Raw genomic sequence first — 13,973 nt, 5'->3', positions numbered from 1 at the left:
AGCCAGGTGTCCCCAGAATGGGTCTTCTTGAGACAACACGGCACACTCTGTGAGGAGACGCTGCACTGGCTGTGTTCCTGATGGCACAGAGGGTAACATCTTGGGGGAGAACAAGGACATGGAAGGTGCTGATTTAAAAAGTGATTTAGAATAGAACTCTGGTGCCAAGACCTTCTGAAAACACCAATTTCTTTCATTTCTATTTTCCTGTTTTGTATACCCAGGATAATTTTTAAAGATTTATGTCAAAGTTTGGGGCGTCTGGGTGGCTCAATCAGTTAAACCGTTCGACTCTTGGTTTCGGCTCAGGTCATGGTCTCGAGGTTTGTGGGTTCGAGCCCCACATCCAGGTCTGAGCTGACAGTGCAGAGCCTGCTTGGGATTCTCACCCCATAAATAAACTTTATTTTTAAAAAAGATTTATGTCTAAGTTTAAAAGGGCCATTTTTAAGAGTATAAAACAAAACTTCTAAGGGATAAGAAAGCATTGCCAGTTTAAATGTCGGAATTTTTGTTTTTTTAGAACTTAAAAAAAAAGTGTGCTTTACAATTGATGAAATGAGGTACCTCTCTATTAGGAAATAAGGCTTGTTGGGAATGCAAGCTGGTGCAGCCACTCTGAAAAACAGTATGGAGGTTCCTCAAAAAACTAAAAATAAAACTACCCTGCGACCCAGCAATTGCACTACTAGGTATTTATCCACAGGATCCAGGTGTGCTGTTTCGAAGGGACACATGCACCCCCATGTTTATAGCAGCACTATCAACAACAGCCAAAGTATGGAAAGAGCCCAGATGTCCATCGATGGATGAATGGATAAAGAAGATGTGGTATATACATACAATGGAGTATTACTCAGCAACCATAAAGAATGAAATCTTGCCATTGGCAACTACTTGGATGGAACTGGAGGGTATTATGCTAAGTGAAATTAGTCAGAGAAAGACAAAAGTCATATGACTTCACTCATACATGGAATTTAAGATACAAAACAGGGGCGCCTGGGTGGCGCAGTCGGTTAAGCGTCCGACTTCAGCCAGGTCACGATCTCGCGGTCCGTGAGTTCGAGCCCCGCGTCAGGCTCTGGGCTGATGGCTCAGAGCCTGGAGCCTGTTTCCGATTCTGTGTCTCCCTCTCTCTCTGCCCCTCCCCCGTTCATGCTCTGTCTCTCTCTGTCCCAAAAAAAAATGGATAAACGTTGAAAAAAAAAATTTTTAAGATACAAAACAGATGAACATTAAGGAAAAGGAAGCAAAAATAATATAAAAACAGGGAGGGGAACAAAACAGAAGAGACTCTTAAATATGGAGAACAAACAGGGTTACTGGAGGGGTGCTGGGTGGGGGGATGGGCTAAATGGGTAAGGGACACTAAGGAATCTACTCCTGAAATCATTCTTGCACTGTATGCTAATTTGGATGTAAATTAAACAAAATAAAATTTAAAAAAATAATAAAAGCTTTCAACAGACAGGCCAATTCACAATTAATAAAAAATTCTTTTGAAGGTTAAAAAAAAAAAAGAAAGAAAGAAAAGAAGGCTGGGGAGCTTGGGTGGCTCAGTCAGTTAAGCGTCTGACTTTGACTCAGCTTAGGATCTCGCACTTTGTGAGTTCGAGCTCCACGTCGGGCTCTGTGCTGACAGCTCAGAGCCTGTGGTCTGCCTCGGATTCTGTGTCTCCCTCTCTCTCTGCCCTTTCCCCACTCGTGCTCTCTCTCTCAAAAATAAATACACACCAAAAAAAATTTTGTTAAAGAAAAGAAGGCTAGAAAGGGGAAATTCTTCTTTGCCCCCTCCATCCCCTTCCTGCTCTGGATAGTGTCAGGCCAGGGCACAGCTGTGGCAGTTATCTTGGGACCACCAGGGGAAGACAAAAAGGATCCCAGGGAGGCCAAATTGCATCCTGACATTGCTGAGTCACTAATCTAGCAATGGAACATCGTACCTGCAGATTTCCATCAATGAGGTAATTAATGCCTGTATCACTTATGAGACTTTTACTTCGGAATCATGCTACAAAACTATGCTGAATTAACAATTATCTAGTAGAGTACTGAGCAGTTTAAAATACACAATATAATTGAATATAAATAAATATTTTGTATATTTAAAAATATATTTTATCTAGATATAAACATATTTTACATGAATACTGTATGTTTTATAAACATATATACATTTCTATCTCAAAAATACTGAGTTTAAAAAAAAAAAAAAAGCAAGTTTCAGGGACGCTTGGGTGGCTTAGTCAGTTGAGCGTCTAACTGTTGATTTCAGCTCAGGTCATGATCCCGGGGTTGGGGATGGAGCCCCATCACTGGGTTCCACGCTATCGTGGAGCCTGCTTAAGATTCTCTCTCTCTCACTACCTCTGCCCATCTCTCCATCTCACACACTCTCTCTAAAATAAATTTTAGGGCGCCTGGGTGGCTCAGTCAGTTGAGCGGCCGACTTCGGCTCACGTCATGATCTCGCGGTCCGTGAGTTCAAGCCCTGCATGGGGCTCTGTGCTGACAACTCAGAGCCTGGAGCCTGTTTCATATTCTGTGTCTCCCTCTCTCTGACCCTCCCCTGTTCATGCTCTGTCTCTCTCTGTCCCAAAAATAAATAAACGTTGAAAAAAAAAAAAATTTTGAAAGGCAAAAAAAAAAAAAAAAGGAAGTTTCAGAATAATATCACATATGCAATACTTATATAAAGTTAAATGACTAATTCAGTGTCGTGTATGTGTTTTAAACACGGACTAGAATACGTGGATACACGGACGAGAAGGACACATCTTCAGCGTAGTCTATACCAGTGGGAAGAGAGTAAGGGAAACGCAATCAGGACGGGAATATAAATGGGACTCATCTGCACCAATAATGATTTGCATATTTTTCAAAAAAAATATCCAAAGCAAATGTGGCAAATATTAACTTTGTTAAATCCAACTGGTAAATAAACTTGTCATATTCTTCATTTGTGTGTGTGTTATGAAATACAATTATGATGGTGATGATAAAACTCTCATTACTCGATTTTCACATGTTTATAATTGAAATAATCTCAAATTCATATTGTAGAGCATAATAAAAATATGCTGAACATACATATATTTTTTCTTCACTCTTAAATTAGAAATGTTCACTGCAGATGGCGCCAGAGTCATGAAAAACACTAGGCTGTTGCCAGAATTAATTCTCTTCAAGAAAGGTACCAGATAGAATTGTGAAAATTCCATGTATGCTATTAAGACTTCTATCAGCAATAGCTGACATTTACATATCAGTGGCTTAGAATTCACGATAAAGATACAAATCTAAATGCCAACAAACTTTGTAGAACTCCTCCCAAAGGAGTAAAGGACCTCCTTCAGGAGGGCATGGGAGGAGAGGGGACGACTGACTTAATAGGTTGTTTCCAAGTCTTTTGCCAGAGGATTTATACTGGCCAGGGTCTAAGCAGGAAAAGAGAAACCACTCTAAGCATTTAAAACAGGGGAGGAAACCCCAGAGGGAATCTAATACAAGGAATTGGATGGAGGAACTGAGAAACCTGGCAAGGGAGTGAGGCAACCCAGACCTTAGCAAGAGCAGGGCCCAGTACTGCCTCCTCCTGGAGCAAGCGGGGAAGGGTAAGGGGGGGTGGGGGATGTTCATGGAGTCCAAGGGGTCACTGAGCAAAACCCCAAGCCCGTTTGGGGATGAAGCCTTTGCCAGAAAGACCACCGGATTGCCTTCTGATTCCCCAATGATGCCTCTCATTGGCTGGGCTTAGCCAGGAGTCAGCTCACCTGGGAGCCTGGGAAACAGCCTGTAGGAGCGAGCCCGTGATGCAGAGCAGAGCAGAGCCAAGAGCAAAAATGAGATCTGAGGGAGAGAGGATCCGATCCACTGGTTGTAACCTTCATTAGTTACAGTTAAACTTTCTTGGGGCACCTGGGTGGCTCAGCGGCTTAAGCGTTGGACTTTGGCTCAGGTTGTGATCTCGGGATTCCTGAGTTCCATCCCATGGGGCTCTGGGCGATCAGCACAGAGCCAGCTTCAGAAACTCTGTCCCTCTCTCCCTGCCCCTACCTCTCCCCCACCTCCACTTCTCCCCCCTCTTTCTCAAAAATAAACATTAAAAAAACAGATTCTCTCTCCCTCTGCCCCTTGTCCCTCTCTGCACCCACCCCCATGCGCATATGAGTGCACAAGTGCGCACTCTCCAAAAAAAAACCTTTCTTGTTTCTCATCTTTTTCCTCATATTTATTTACGTTATTTTAGAGAAAGAGAGAGCATGTGCGAGTGGGGGAGAGGAGCAAAAGGGGAGAGAGAGAGGGAGAGAGAGAGAGGGAGAGAATCCTAAGCAGCGTTCCCACGAAGCCTGATGCCCACGGCCCCGAGATCATGACCTGAGCCAAAATCAAAAGCTGTATGCTCAAGCGACTGAGCCACCCAGGTGTCCTCCTCGTATTTATTTTTAAAATGCTTCTCAACTCCGGTATACCTAGAGTCGTCAGATTTGGGGGATGGGAGGGAGAGACCCTAGATGCCAATTGAATCTGAATTTCAGATAAACAATGCAAAATTTGGAATACATATGACAAAAATTTTTAGTATTTATCTGAAATTCAAATTTAACTGGGCATCCTGTGTGGTACACACATTGTACACCATATACTAGGTATAACTCTAAATGAAATGCTTTAAAAATAAAACTAACTTGTACATCCAACTCTACAAAAAACAAAACGTATCCTAGCTTGCACGCGTGTAAGGGAGTAGGAAAGACTATTTCACAGAAGTGGATGATACCACTCTGTTCCACTGTGGCGACATAGGCTTTGGATATGGGGCCAGATGGAGGCAGTGGACTTGGGTGCAAAATTTAATGGGGTACCAAAAAACTCAGTAAGTAATCAAGATAAATAATAGTTTAATACAATATTTTTAAATAAAAATGAATGCAAAAAATCCACAAGGAAGAAAATATCAAAAATTTTAGTATGACTGGATCAGTAACAACGTTGTGCTGAGACACATTGGAACCTGAGACAAAAGGAAAAATGGGTAATACTGATCCCATCTTTACTTAAAATATTGACATATTATTCAACATGAATATATTAACTCCTGATTTTTAAAAATATTGCCTTAGGGGCTCCTGGGTGGCTCAGTTGTAAGTGTCGGACCCTTGATTTCAGCTCAGGTCATGATCCCAGGGTTGTGGGATCAAGCCCTACGTCAGGGTCCACGCTGGGCATGAAGCCTACTTGGGATTCTCTCTCTCTTTCTCCCTCTGTCCCTGCGTCTCCCCTGCCAGCCACTTGTGCATGCACACACGCACGCTCTCTCAAAATAAATCAATGTAGGGGCGCCTGGGTGGCTCAGTCAGTTGGGCGGCCGACTTCGGCTCAGGTCATGATCTCGCGGTCCGTGAGTTCGAGCCCCACGTCGGGCTCTGTGCTGACCGCTCAGAGCCTGGAGCCTGTTTCAGATTCTGTGTCTCGCTCTCTCTCTGACCCTCCCCGTTCATGCTCTGTCTCTCTCTGTCCCCAAAATAAATAAACGTTGAAAAAATAAATAAATAAATAAATAAACGTTAAATAAATAAATAAAAAATAAATAAATAAATCAATGTAAAAATATTGCCTTAAAACGTTATTTGTCTTGATTACTCAATTTCTTGGCACTTCGTTAAATTTTTGCACCTGAAGTGAGTGTTTAGCACTGTTTGGAACCATTTCAGGGTCACACAAAATTTACCAGATTTGGATCAAAGGTCAGTGGCACATTTTCAGTTAGCAAATAGTTTTCCCTTAGAAGCTTGATTTGAATATCCAGTGAATAAAAAGTGAAGCTGGGATTGGAGCTTGATGTCCATCCCTGTGGATGTCACTGCTTTGGTGCAAAACCAGCAGAAGTTTATGCTTTCACATCTCTGTAGTACTTCTTGGCAATTACGATTCACTGTGATGAGTCGGTTGCAAAATAATTTGTAGTTTCCATCAGAAGTTTGATTATGGGAATAACGACATTTAACTCTTTGCACCCTTAAAAAAAGCCAGATCAAGAGTCCAAGAACTCTTTTCAAGTGCCCGTTCTGACACTTACTAGCTGAGCAAGTTGGTTTACTTCTTGGAGCCTCAGTTTTCTCATCCAAAAAATAGGTTTGAGTATCCACATCCATATCACGAGGATGTTGAGGACGAAAAGGAACAATGCAAAACCTCTTTATGAAACTGTAAAAGACCATACAAAAGTGTCACTACCCCGAATACACTGAGGAATTCTCATTGTCTAAGTCATGCTGCATTCGTGGATACTGGCATGTTTGCTAAGCAGAAGTACAATGATGATATTTAAAGACAGTGTTTGGAGATTACAGCTGAGGTGATGGACAGGGGATTCATACAAGAGATTGTTTCCATAGTGGAATAGAAGACTTGAAAATTACTAGTACAGGGGTGCCTAGTGGCTCAGTTGGTTAAGCATTCGACTTTGCCTCAGGTCATGATCTCATAGTCTGTGAGTTAGAGCCCCGCATCTGGCTCTGTGCTGATAGCTCAATGGCTCAGAGCCTGGAACCTGCTTCGGACTCTGTGTCTCCCTCTCTCTGCCCCTCCCTCATTCATGCTGTCTCTCTCTGTCTCAAGAATAAACATTAAAAAAAAAAATTACTAATACAGCCTTGGGTAGTCAGGAACGTCTTCTTGAGGAGAGATGATGCCCGTGTTTTCAGGGAAGGAAATGGGTACTGGCTGTAAGGGAGGGAGGGTGTGGATGGGGTGGAAGCTGAAAAGGGATTATAGGCAGGTCATGAAGGGACTTAACCCATTTTCAGGAGTTTGGACTTGGTGCTAAGAGCAGTGAAGTGTTTTAAACGGAAGTGGACACTATCAGATTAGCATTAAAAACCTATCTCTGGCTAAATGAAGGCATTCTAGAAGTGGAGAGACTGGATGAGAAGGCTGCTGTGGCTCTTGTCTCAGTCAGAGGTGACAGTGACCTGGGAGAGTGGCAGTGAGAATGGAAGGATCCATGAAATGGAGGAGGTAAAATCCACAGACTCGGTTGGTTGGTTGGTTGGTTGGTTGGTTGGTTGGTTGGTTGGTTGAACGAGATGGGGGATGAAGAATCGGGAGATGGTTTGCAGTTATTTATTGCTATATGACAAGCACCCCAAATGTAGCAGTTTAAAAGAACAACTTGTATATCCACATGCAAAAGGATGAAGTTGGCCCCCTAGCTGGCATAATATATAAAAATTAATTCAAAATGCATCAAAGACCTAAATGTAAGAGCTAAAACGATTTTTTTTAAAAAAGAGCCAAGAGGAGCCCAGTGGCTCAGTTAAGCATCCGACTCTTGATTTGGGCTCAGGTCGTGATCTCGAAGATGTGGGATCAAGTCGTGCATTGGGCTCTGCACAGAGCACGGAGCCTGCTTGAGACTCTCTCTCTCCCTCTCTCTGCCCCTCTTCCAGTCTCAGTCTCTCCCCACCCCATAAACAAACAAACATTAAAAAAAAACACATTTAGGGGCACCTGGGGGGCTCAGTCAGTTAAGCATCCAACTTCAGCTCAGGTCATGATCTCACAGTTTATGGGTTTGAGCCCCACATTGGGCTCTGTGCCGACAGCTCAGAGCCTGGATCCTGCTTTGGATTCTGTGTCTCCCTCTCTTTCTGCCCCTCCCCTGCTTGCACTCTGTCTGTCTCTCTCTCTCAAAAATAAGTAAACATTAAAAAATATATATTTAAAAAAAAGAGGGGCACCTGGGTGGCTCATTTGGTTAAGTGACGTGTCTGACTTTCGCTCAGGTCATGATCTCACTGTTTAGGAGTTCAAGCCCAGCATTCGGCTCTCTGCTGTCAGTATGGAGCCTGCTTCGGATCCTCTATCCTTCCCCCACCCCGCCCCTCTGCTGCTCACTCTCTCTCTCTCTCAAAAATAAACATTAAAAATATAATAAAATTTAAAAAGAGTTAAAAAATTATAAAATTCTTAGGGAAAGCAAGAATAAATCTTCATGACCTGGTTAATTAGATATGATACAAAAAGCAGAGTTGACAAAAGAAAAAATAGATAAATTGGACTTCATCAAAGTTAAAAACTTTTCTGCTTCAAAGGACTCAATCAAGAAAAAGACAAGTCACAGATGGGAAAAGATACTTGCAAATTATATATATGATAAAATATGACTTTTATAATTAACAATATAAAGAAGGGCGCCTGGCTGGCTGAGTTGGAAGAACATGCGACTTTTGATCTCGGTGTTGTGGGTTCGAGCCCCGCGTCGGGCTCTGTGCTGACCGCTCAGAGCCTGGAGCCTGCTTCAGATTCTGTGTCTTCCTCTCTCTCTGCCCCTCCCCTGCTCACACTCTGTCAATCTCTCAAAAAATAGACGTTAAAAAAAAATTTTTTTTAATAAGAAAGCTGAAACAATTTCAGCAACAAAATAGCATAATATTGAATCGTAAACACAATAAAAAATAAATATTCATGAGTCCATAATGATAAAGTTTATGACTGAATAAGTAACTGAATGCGGGAGAAGAGACAGATCTCCCTTAGAGAAGGTAATCTATCTACATACACGCCTTACTGCAGGAGGTAGGACGTTCTAAACTGTCCTCCACTCCCCCACTGGAGTGTCGAACTGCACGTAATGACTCGCTTCCCAAGAGTAAAGTGTGGGGGTAACTTTACAGCGGAGAAGCCTGGCAGACACCCCGAGCCAGGTGATCAAGGTTAACATCATCATTTTGCTAGGATGCTCTCTCCATTTGACATGAGAACAGCACGTCACCTCTGTGGTTTTCCACCTAAAACCCCATAATTTTAGTCTAGCTGTAGCTGAACTCAAGGGGTGCCGCCCTTGGGGTGCATCAACTTGAATACCACCCAAAGAAGTGCTGAAGGCAAAGAACTTTTTATCACTTGTTACATGGAAGGAGACCGATAGTTCTCAAAGCACTGTCTTCCCGTGGGATTAGCACAGGATGTTTTTCTTCAGGCTTTCAGGGGGCAGGGCAGGGAGCTTGCATATACATTAAAGAACTTACACATATTCTCTCAGGCTCTTTGCCCCAACTGTGCATGCCTAACATGCTAACAGGCTAGTGCATATCGGGATGCTCAAAAAATGGCAGAAAACTCCACCTATAGGAGGAGATCTTAGTATTATAACGAGCTAAAAGTAACTTCAAAACAATTCAGGGGGACACAAATAATAATGAATAAAAAATGGGGTGCCTGGCCGGCTCAATCGGTAGAGCATGTGACTCTTGATCTGGGGGTTGTGAGCTCGAGCCCCATGTGGGATGTAGAAATTACTTCAAAATAAAATCCTAAAAAAAAAAAAAAAAAAAAAAGACAATGCAGGGGGGCTTCTGCGTAAGATCCTCAGCTCCAGTCCAGCTCAAACTGGCTCACCTAAGGGGCTATCAGGTGAAACACCTAGCTGGGCAGTCTCCTTGGCTGGAATTCCTGGTTCTGCAAGACGAAACACATTCCTTCCCTGTTTTTGTCCCTTCCCCTCCCTTCTGCTGAGAGCTTTGAACACTCTGATCTGAGTAACTCCTCTGCTGGGTCCTAGCTAACAGGGGCAGGGGGATCCTGAAATGGCAGACCCCATTGATCGGAGGCCCATGAAGTCATACTAGCAGGTGTCCTGGTGCCGCTTTATCTGGTCTCCTGGAGGTCTTTCCATGTCAAGAGACTTGGAATCTAAAAAACGCCTTGATTCTTCATGTTTAAGATTTCACTAGGTACATTTGGTAATTGTATCTATCTGTAGCGTAGTGCGGATTAACTACTTGTCCCACAAATGGCTTTGAATGATAAAGCAGGCATTCATACCCCTGGAGCCGAAGCCTATGTGTTCCTTGGTTGGTCCGGCCGTGCCTGGGTACACATTGATGAGGGAGCTTAAGACAAACTGAGGGCAAAGTACAGGCTAACAGCACCCCCGGGCCCCCAGGTGGAATATGTGTGCTATTTCTTGGACACTCCTGGCTACCCAGGAACAAAGGAAAGGGGTTTAAGTGCTGGCCACGGTAATGTGGGAAACTAAGGCAAACGAAATTTTAAATTCCCTTACTGCCTACAGCCCATTGACAAGTGCTTGAAATAGGCAGAGTGGCCTCCCTCTAGGAGCTCAGCTGCCTCCGTGACAACACTTTGCTAGAGACAAAAGGGAATCTTGGCTTAGCATCATCCTGACCCCCAGGAACCTGTAAGTCCACTTTAACGTTACAAAAATTCCTTTGGAGACTTCCTTTATCTCAACACCCCCAAGATATAAGCTGGCAATCATATTCAAAGCTTATGGCCCCCTGATATACAGATGTATATCTGGGTCTCATGACTGAGGTTTTACTAAACGGTAATAAATGGTGTTTTCCCAACAGCACCTAGCCTCTCAAGGTCCTGGAAACCTTGCTTCCGAAATTCCTTAGAGTCTTAACCTATCCCTAACCTCCTCCCCACCTGAGGATATATTATCAGTCACCCGTCACAACCCCAGGGCAGCTCTTTCTGCCCACGGGTCCTCTCCCCATGTTTTAATAAAATCACCTTTTTGCACCAAAGACGTCTTCAAGGACTTTCTTGGCCATCGGCTCCAGACCCCACCATCGCCCCAAAACTTCATCAATATGACCATTAACGTTTTGAATTGACAAGTTGGAGGTCTGGGTGCCAGCTTCATAACCATGAACAAAATATTGGGAAACCCAAATCAAAGAGCATTCTTCAAAAATCCTGACCAGTACTCCTTAAAGCTGTCAAGATTGTCAAGAACAAGAAAAACCAGAGAAACTATCAGCCAAGCATAGCCTAAGAAGACATAATGAATATGTGTAATGTCGTGTCTTTTGACAGGATACTGGAACAGAAAAGAGACATCGGGGAAAACTGGTGAAATTCATATAGTAATGTACCAGTCAAGGTGGTTTCTTAGATGTGACAGACGTACCATGGTAACTTAGTCAAAATTTAAAAGGCTCACAACAGGGGACTCTAGGTCAGGAGTATGCAGGAACTCTATGCATCGCCGTTGCAATCTTCTGTAAGGCTAAAACTATTCTAAAATGTTTTCTTTTCAAACGGCAACTGCAACAGTGCCTTCTCACAGAATTGTGAGAAATCAGCGAGAGCTTACAGGCCAAGTGCAAGGGGCAATGCTTAGGGCACAGATGACAGGTGTTACTAGTGCTATTTTACGTAAACTGCGGGAGGGACGAGAGCCCCGACACCAGGGTATTTTAATCACGATAAGCAAGAGGCACTCACCCCAAGATTCCAACCTGCAAACCCGCCACGCGCCCACAACTCCACGCGAGCGCACTTCCGGCCGGGCGCGCGCGCACGCACACGCACTGGCCGCCGAGGGCGGAGCGCGCAGGACGACGCCAGCGTGGGGCGGGGCTGGCCGCCGTTCCCACACGGGCGGCGGCCCCCGGAAGTGGCGTGTCTGGGGATGTCGCGGAGCGGAAGCCGAGTGTGGCGGGAGGCCGGCTGGAGACGCTGTCTCCTGTTGCTAGACGACGCGAACTAGCCTTCGTCACTTCCTCAGCCCGCCGTCTACCCACTCCCCAGGCCGGAACTCAGGGGCCCGGAGCCGCGGTGGGCACAGAGTCGTTCTCCGAGGCCCAGGACCGCGGCCCGCTCGGCAGCTGGAGTCCAGGCCACGCCACCCGCGGGGAAGAACCCAAGCTGGAGCGGGAAGATGGCTGCAGACAAGCCTGCAGGTGAGGCGCCCACGCCCGGGGCGGGCGGACCCTGGCGCTGAGTAGGTGGGGACTAGGGGGTGGGGACCCGAGGGTGACTTTAATTTGGGTGTGCGTTCCTCTCCCCCGTCCTCTCCCTCGGCCGCCCCTAACGTGAGTCTTTGGGCCCCATGGCCGGTAGTTTTTTTTTTACGTAAGTGCAGTATGAAGCCGCCACCGACCGCCTTTGCCCCGCTCGCCGGAATATCGGACTTACATTTGTGTAGCCACTTCACGGGCTTTTCGGTTTTCCAGGGGGGAAGGCGGATCACCCCACAGCACACGGGTGCCTTCTGTCCCCTGGCTCAGGATAGGGCTCACCTGGGCTATTTCGCCCACGTGAGCCTGCCTCTGGTCAGCGATGTCCTATGAAGTTAGCTTTGTGAAAACTGTTTAAATAGTCCTAAAACTGAAGTGTCTCTCTTCGTTCTGTGCTAATACCTTGAGCTTAGGAACTATTTTCCCCTAGTTCCTCAAGGTTAGCTCACTTAATTTCGACTGATTTCTTTATGGATTAGTACCCCATTCCTAGAGTCTTCTCCGTTAAGGTGTATAAAATTCTTTCCTGCCTGCCTCTGGGAGGGTCTGCCGTATGTTTCCTGTAAGAAGTGAATGTTCTCTGTGGCATCCAGGTTCATTGGAAGAACTTCACTCGCAGGTCTTAGAAGTGGTCAACACTTTGTCTTTTCTAAAGATTTCACTGTAAAAAGCCCATCTCAATATTCTGAAGGTTTTGATCTCAATGACGGATGGTCGGACTAGATTTGAAATGAAAGTGAGCCAGTCCTGCTATCGGAAATTTGTTAAAAGATCTCTGCAGCAGTCTGCTGAGAAGGAAAACCATAGAGAAAAAGTTTACAAATTGAGGATAATAGAGTGTGCTGTAGAATGTTAGGTAGGCTGGTCCCAGGAGGCTTCTGGTGGGGGTGGTAACTGAGTAGAAACTCCCATGAAATGACAGAGTGACCGTATGGAATGGGGCAGGCTGGATAGCGAGAATGTTCCAGGCGGGAAATCAGCGTGGCTTGTCCAGGGCCGGACCAAGCTGTCCGACATCTTCCGTCCTTAACTGAAGGCAGCGTCTCTGCGTCCCGGGTTTACGGTTCCTACTTGGCCATATCCTTGCGCTTGCTTGGAATGAGCTTCTCAAAAAAGGCCTAAGGCCTGTCCGGTTTCCAAGTCCTGCGGTGAAGTATTCTCGTACCTTTCCCTTCATTCACTCACGAAGATTGGGCCCCAGGCACCGTGTTGGAGGTTGAAGAAACGGATATGACTCGCTCCGTGCCTCCGACGTGTCCTGTTTAGTCCGTAAGGACAGCGCCGCTGGGTGGCTCTCCCATCTGGTAACGTGTGCGACGCGTAACGTGGCGGCGTAACGCAGGTAGTGGAGGAACGAGGCCCACGGTGATTCGGGGCCGTGTCTTTGGTTGAAGCTTTGTAGCCACGTTGTGGGAAACGTCTCACCTAGATGACGTTACGTTGGTATCCAGCCGAGTGTTCAGAGTGGTCTCCTTGAATCTGGCCTCCTCCTCTCCGTCCCCGCTTCACCTGCTGTGATTCTAGCCTCTATCTCCTAATGTCTCCCACGCGCGAGGCCGCCTTCTGACTGCCGTCCCTGTCTCTTTGTGTCCGGTCTGTTCTTCTCACTGTTGTCTTTTGATGTCTGAGACGCTAATTGCAGCAGAGCATTCCGATGCCTGTACACCTTCTAAGCTTATGCCGTCTCGTGTGCATCACATCCTCTTTCCTACATGTCATTCGTGAAGCTTCACCATGTGTTTCCAGCCGACGTTTCCGTATCCGCACACCTCCCTCTTCACCCCAGAAACGACTCTTGGACATACTGTTCTTCTGAGCTGCTGAGTGGTAGTGCCTTCGATTTTCTTTTCTCTTTGGTAAACACGCTCCTCATTCAAAGGCTTTTTTTTTTTTTAATATTAGTAACGTTTTTTACAAGTTGATTTATTTTGAGAGAGAGAGAGAGGGCCGAGCAGGGGAAGGGTGGAGGGGGGCAGGGGGTGAGAGAATCCCAAGCAGGCTCCGCACTGTCGGCACAGAGCCTAATGAGATGTGGGGCTCAAAGTCACCAACCATGAGACCAGGACCTGAGCCAAGATCGAGAGTCAGACGCTTAACCGGCTGAACCGCCCGGGTGCCCCTCATGCTCTAGCTTACATGCTGCTTCATCTCTGAGCTCCTGAGCTCAGGGCCCTTGTCACGGAGGGTAAGAAA

The 13,973-nt window shown here is 45.6% G+C and overlaps 1 protein-coding gene and 1 long non-coding RNA gene across 3 annotated transcripts in view; one reads left to right on the top strand and one right to left on the bottom strand.

Moving 5' to 3' along the window:
- The window catches only part of LOC121033432 (uncharacterized), a 40,521-nt gene extending 29,167 nt beyond the window's left edge, over positions 1-11,354 (bottom strand). For both annotated transcript variants that reach the window (XR_005791895.1, XR_005791896.1), the window contains exon 1: positions 11,266-11,354. This is a non-coding gene — a long non-coding RNA (uncharacterized LOC121033432). The remainder of the gene's footprint in view (positions 1-11,265) is intronic.
- A 97-nt stretch (positions 11,355-11,451) lies between these two features.
- CNOT10 (CCR4-NOT transcription complex subunit 10) overlaps positions 11,452-13,973 on the top strand; it is a 68,816-nt gene continuing 66,294 nt past the window's right edge. Inside the window, exon 1 of the mRNA XM_040479669.1 lies at positions 11,452-11,723. Coding sequence (XP_040335603.1) covers positions 11,702-11,723 — 22 coding nt within the window. The 5' untranslated portion in view covers positions 11,452-11,701. The remainder of the gene's footprint in view (positions 11,724-13,973) is intronic.

This window comes from Herpailurus yagouaroundi, unplaced genomic scaffold (assembly GCF_014898765.1).
Source record: "Herpailurus yagouaroundi ecotype Mexico unplaced genomic scaffold, PumYag 159, whole genome shotgun sequence".
NCBI classification, from domain to species: domain Eukaryota; kingdom Metazoa; phylum Chordata; class Mammalia; order Carnivora; family Felidae; genus Herpailurus; species Herpailurus yagouaroundi.
This window is presented reverse-complemented; position numbering and strand designations above follow the sequence as displayed.